The sequence below is a fragment of the Bison bison genome, unplaced genomic scaffold, assembly GCF_000754665.1.
Source record: "Bison bison bison isolate TAMUID 2011002044 unplaced genomic scaffold, Bison_UMD1.0 scf7180017861046, whole genome shotgun sequence".
In the NCBI taxonomy this organism is placed as follows: domain Eukaryota; kingdom Metazoa; phylum Chordata; class Mammalia; order Artiodactyla; family Bovidae; genus Bison; species Bison bison.
The window spans coordinates 2,307,872-2,309,441 of NW_011491618.1; the positions used below are offsets into that span (position 1 = coordinate 2,307,872).

General features: G+C 61.5%; 1 protein-coding gene across 4 annotated transcripts in view; it reads left to right on the top strand.

Annotated features, from left to right (window-relative positions):
• UBTF (upstream binding transcription factor, RNA polymerase I) overlaps window positions 1-1,570 on the top strand; it is a 17,058-nt gene that overhangs the window by 10,257 nt on the left and 5,231 nt on the right. For all 4 annotated transcript variants that reach the window (XM_010832459.1, XM_010832458.1, XM_010832457.1 and 1 more), the window contains 5 exons: window positions 16-149; window positions 320-461; window positions 752-793; window positions 930-1,043; window positions 1,147-1,302. In XM_010832459.1, the coding sequence (XP_010830761.1) occupies window positions 16-149; window positions 320-461; window positions 752-793; window positions 930-1,043; window positions 1,147-1,302 (588 nt within the window). The remainder of the gene's footprint in view (window positions 1-15; window positions 150-319; window positions 462-751; window positions 794-929; window positions 1,044-1,146; window positions 1,303-1,570) is intronic.

Here is a 1,570-nt window from a genome sequence, read left to right on the forward strand (position 1 = left end):
AACCTCACTCTGCAGGAGATTATGCGTGACTACATCCAGAAGCACCCCGAGCTCAACATCAGTGAGGAGGGCATCACCAAGTCCACTCTTACCAAGGCCGAACGCCAGCTCAAGGACAAGTTTGATGGGCGACCCACCAAGCCACCTCCGTGAGCGCTGCCCTGCCCTGGGGTTGGGGGATGGGGGGTGAGCCGGCAGGCAGCTAGGGAGCCAGGCTGATGAAGGACCTCAGCCCAGGCTCTGGAAGTAAGGAGGCCGCTGCCCTGGGCCTCCCTGGTCACTCACAGGCATGCTCTTCCCTTGCTGCCGGTTGTGACAGGAACAGCTACTCACTGTACTGTGCAGAGCTGATGGCCAACATGAAGGACGTGCCCAGCACAGAGCGCATGGTGCTATGTAGCCAGCAGTGGAAGCTGCTCTCCCAGAAGGAGAAGGATGCCTACCACAAGAAGTGCGACCAGGTACACCGGCGGGAGCCAGCCCTGGAGTGGCGGGACTCCCGGAGAACCTTGGGGTTTTGAAGCCTGAAGTCTGATCCTGGGCCCTTGCTTTACACGCAGTGTTGTGCTTGGTTTAGTGTCTGTGCTGATTAAGTCAGGGTCTCGGGCCTCATGCCTACCAGCTATGGAGGGAGACTGGGCCCTGGCCAGGCTCTGGACGGTTTGCTGAGAGGCTACTGTTGGTCCCTGGAGTATAGGAGGTCTCCAGCGAGGCTGCCCCCGATTGACCTTGACTCTCCTTCCTTTCCCAGAAAAAGAAGGATTATGAAGTGGACCTGCTCCGTTTTCTAGAGGTGAGTGTTCCTTTGGGGAGGGCAGTGGGCAGAGAGAGGCCAGGGAGTGGTTGGTGAGCAAGGCCCCTAGGACAACACAGACACGGCCTGGGGACTACACATTCAGCCCCATGCTGCCCACTTTTTCCCTGTCCAGAGTCTGCCTGAAGAGGAGCAGCAGCGGGTCCTGGGGGAAGAGAAGATGTTGAACATCAACAAGAAGCAAGCCACCAGCCCAGCCTCTAAGAAGCCCTCCCAGGAAGCGGGCAAGGTGGGCAGGGGGCATGACCAAGCAGCTAGGTGGGGTGGAAGGGAAGAGGCGAGGCTCCCCGTGAGCACCCGGTGGACGCCGACCCTCTTTGCACATCTACAAGGGCGGCTCGGAGAAGCCCAAGAGGCCCGTGTCAGCCATGTTCATCTTCTCGGAAGAGAAGCGGCGGCAGCTGCAGGAGGAGCGGCCCGAGCTCTCAGAGAGCGAGCTGACCCGCCTGCTGGCCCGCATGTGGAATGACCTGTCGGAGAAGAAAAAGGTCAGGCTTGCCAGACCAGAAGGGGCTGCCAGGCAGAGCCTGGGCCGCTTCTCCCCCGGGGGCTAGCTGCACTTCCTCACCCTGCCCCGGGTCTGTGTGTGAGGTGTGAGCCACACAGCGGCCTGAGCGCAGATTGTGGGGCTGGGAACCTAGCGAGCCGGAAGGCGGGAAGCTGTCAGCTGTGGGCTGTGGGCTCCCTGGGGAGCAGGGCCGCGGGGCGGCTTGAGCCCCTGGCTGGAGACATCTGCACCAGCCCACGCCTCCGCTT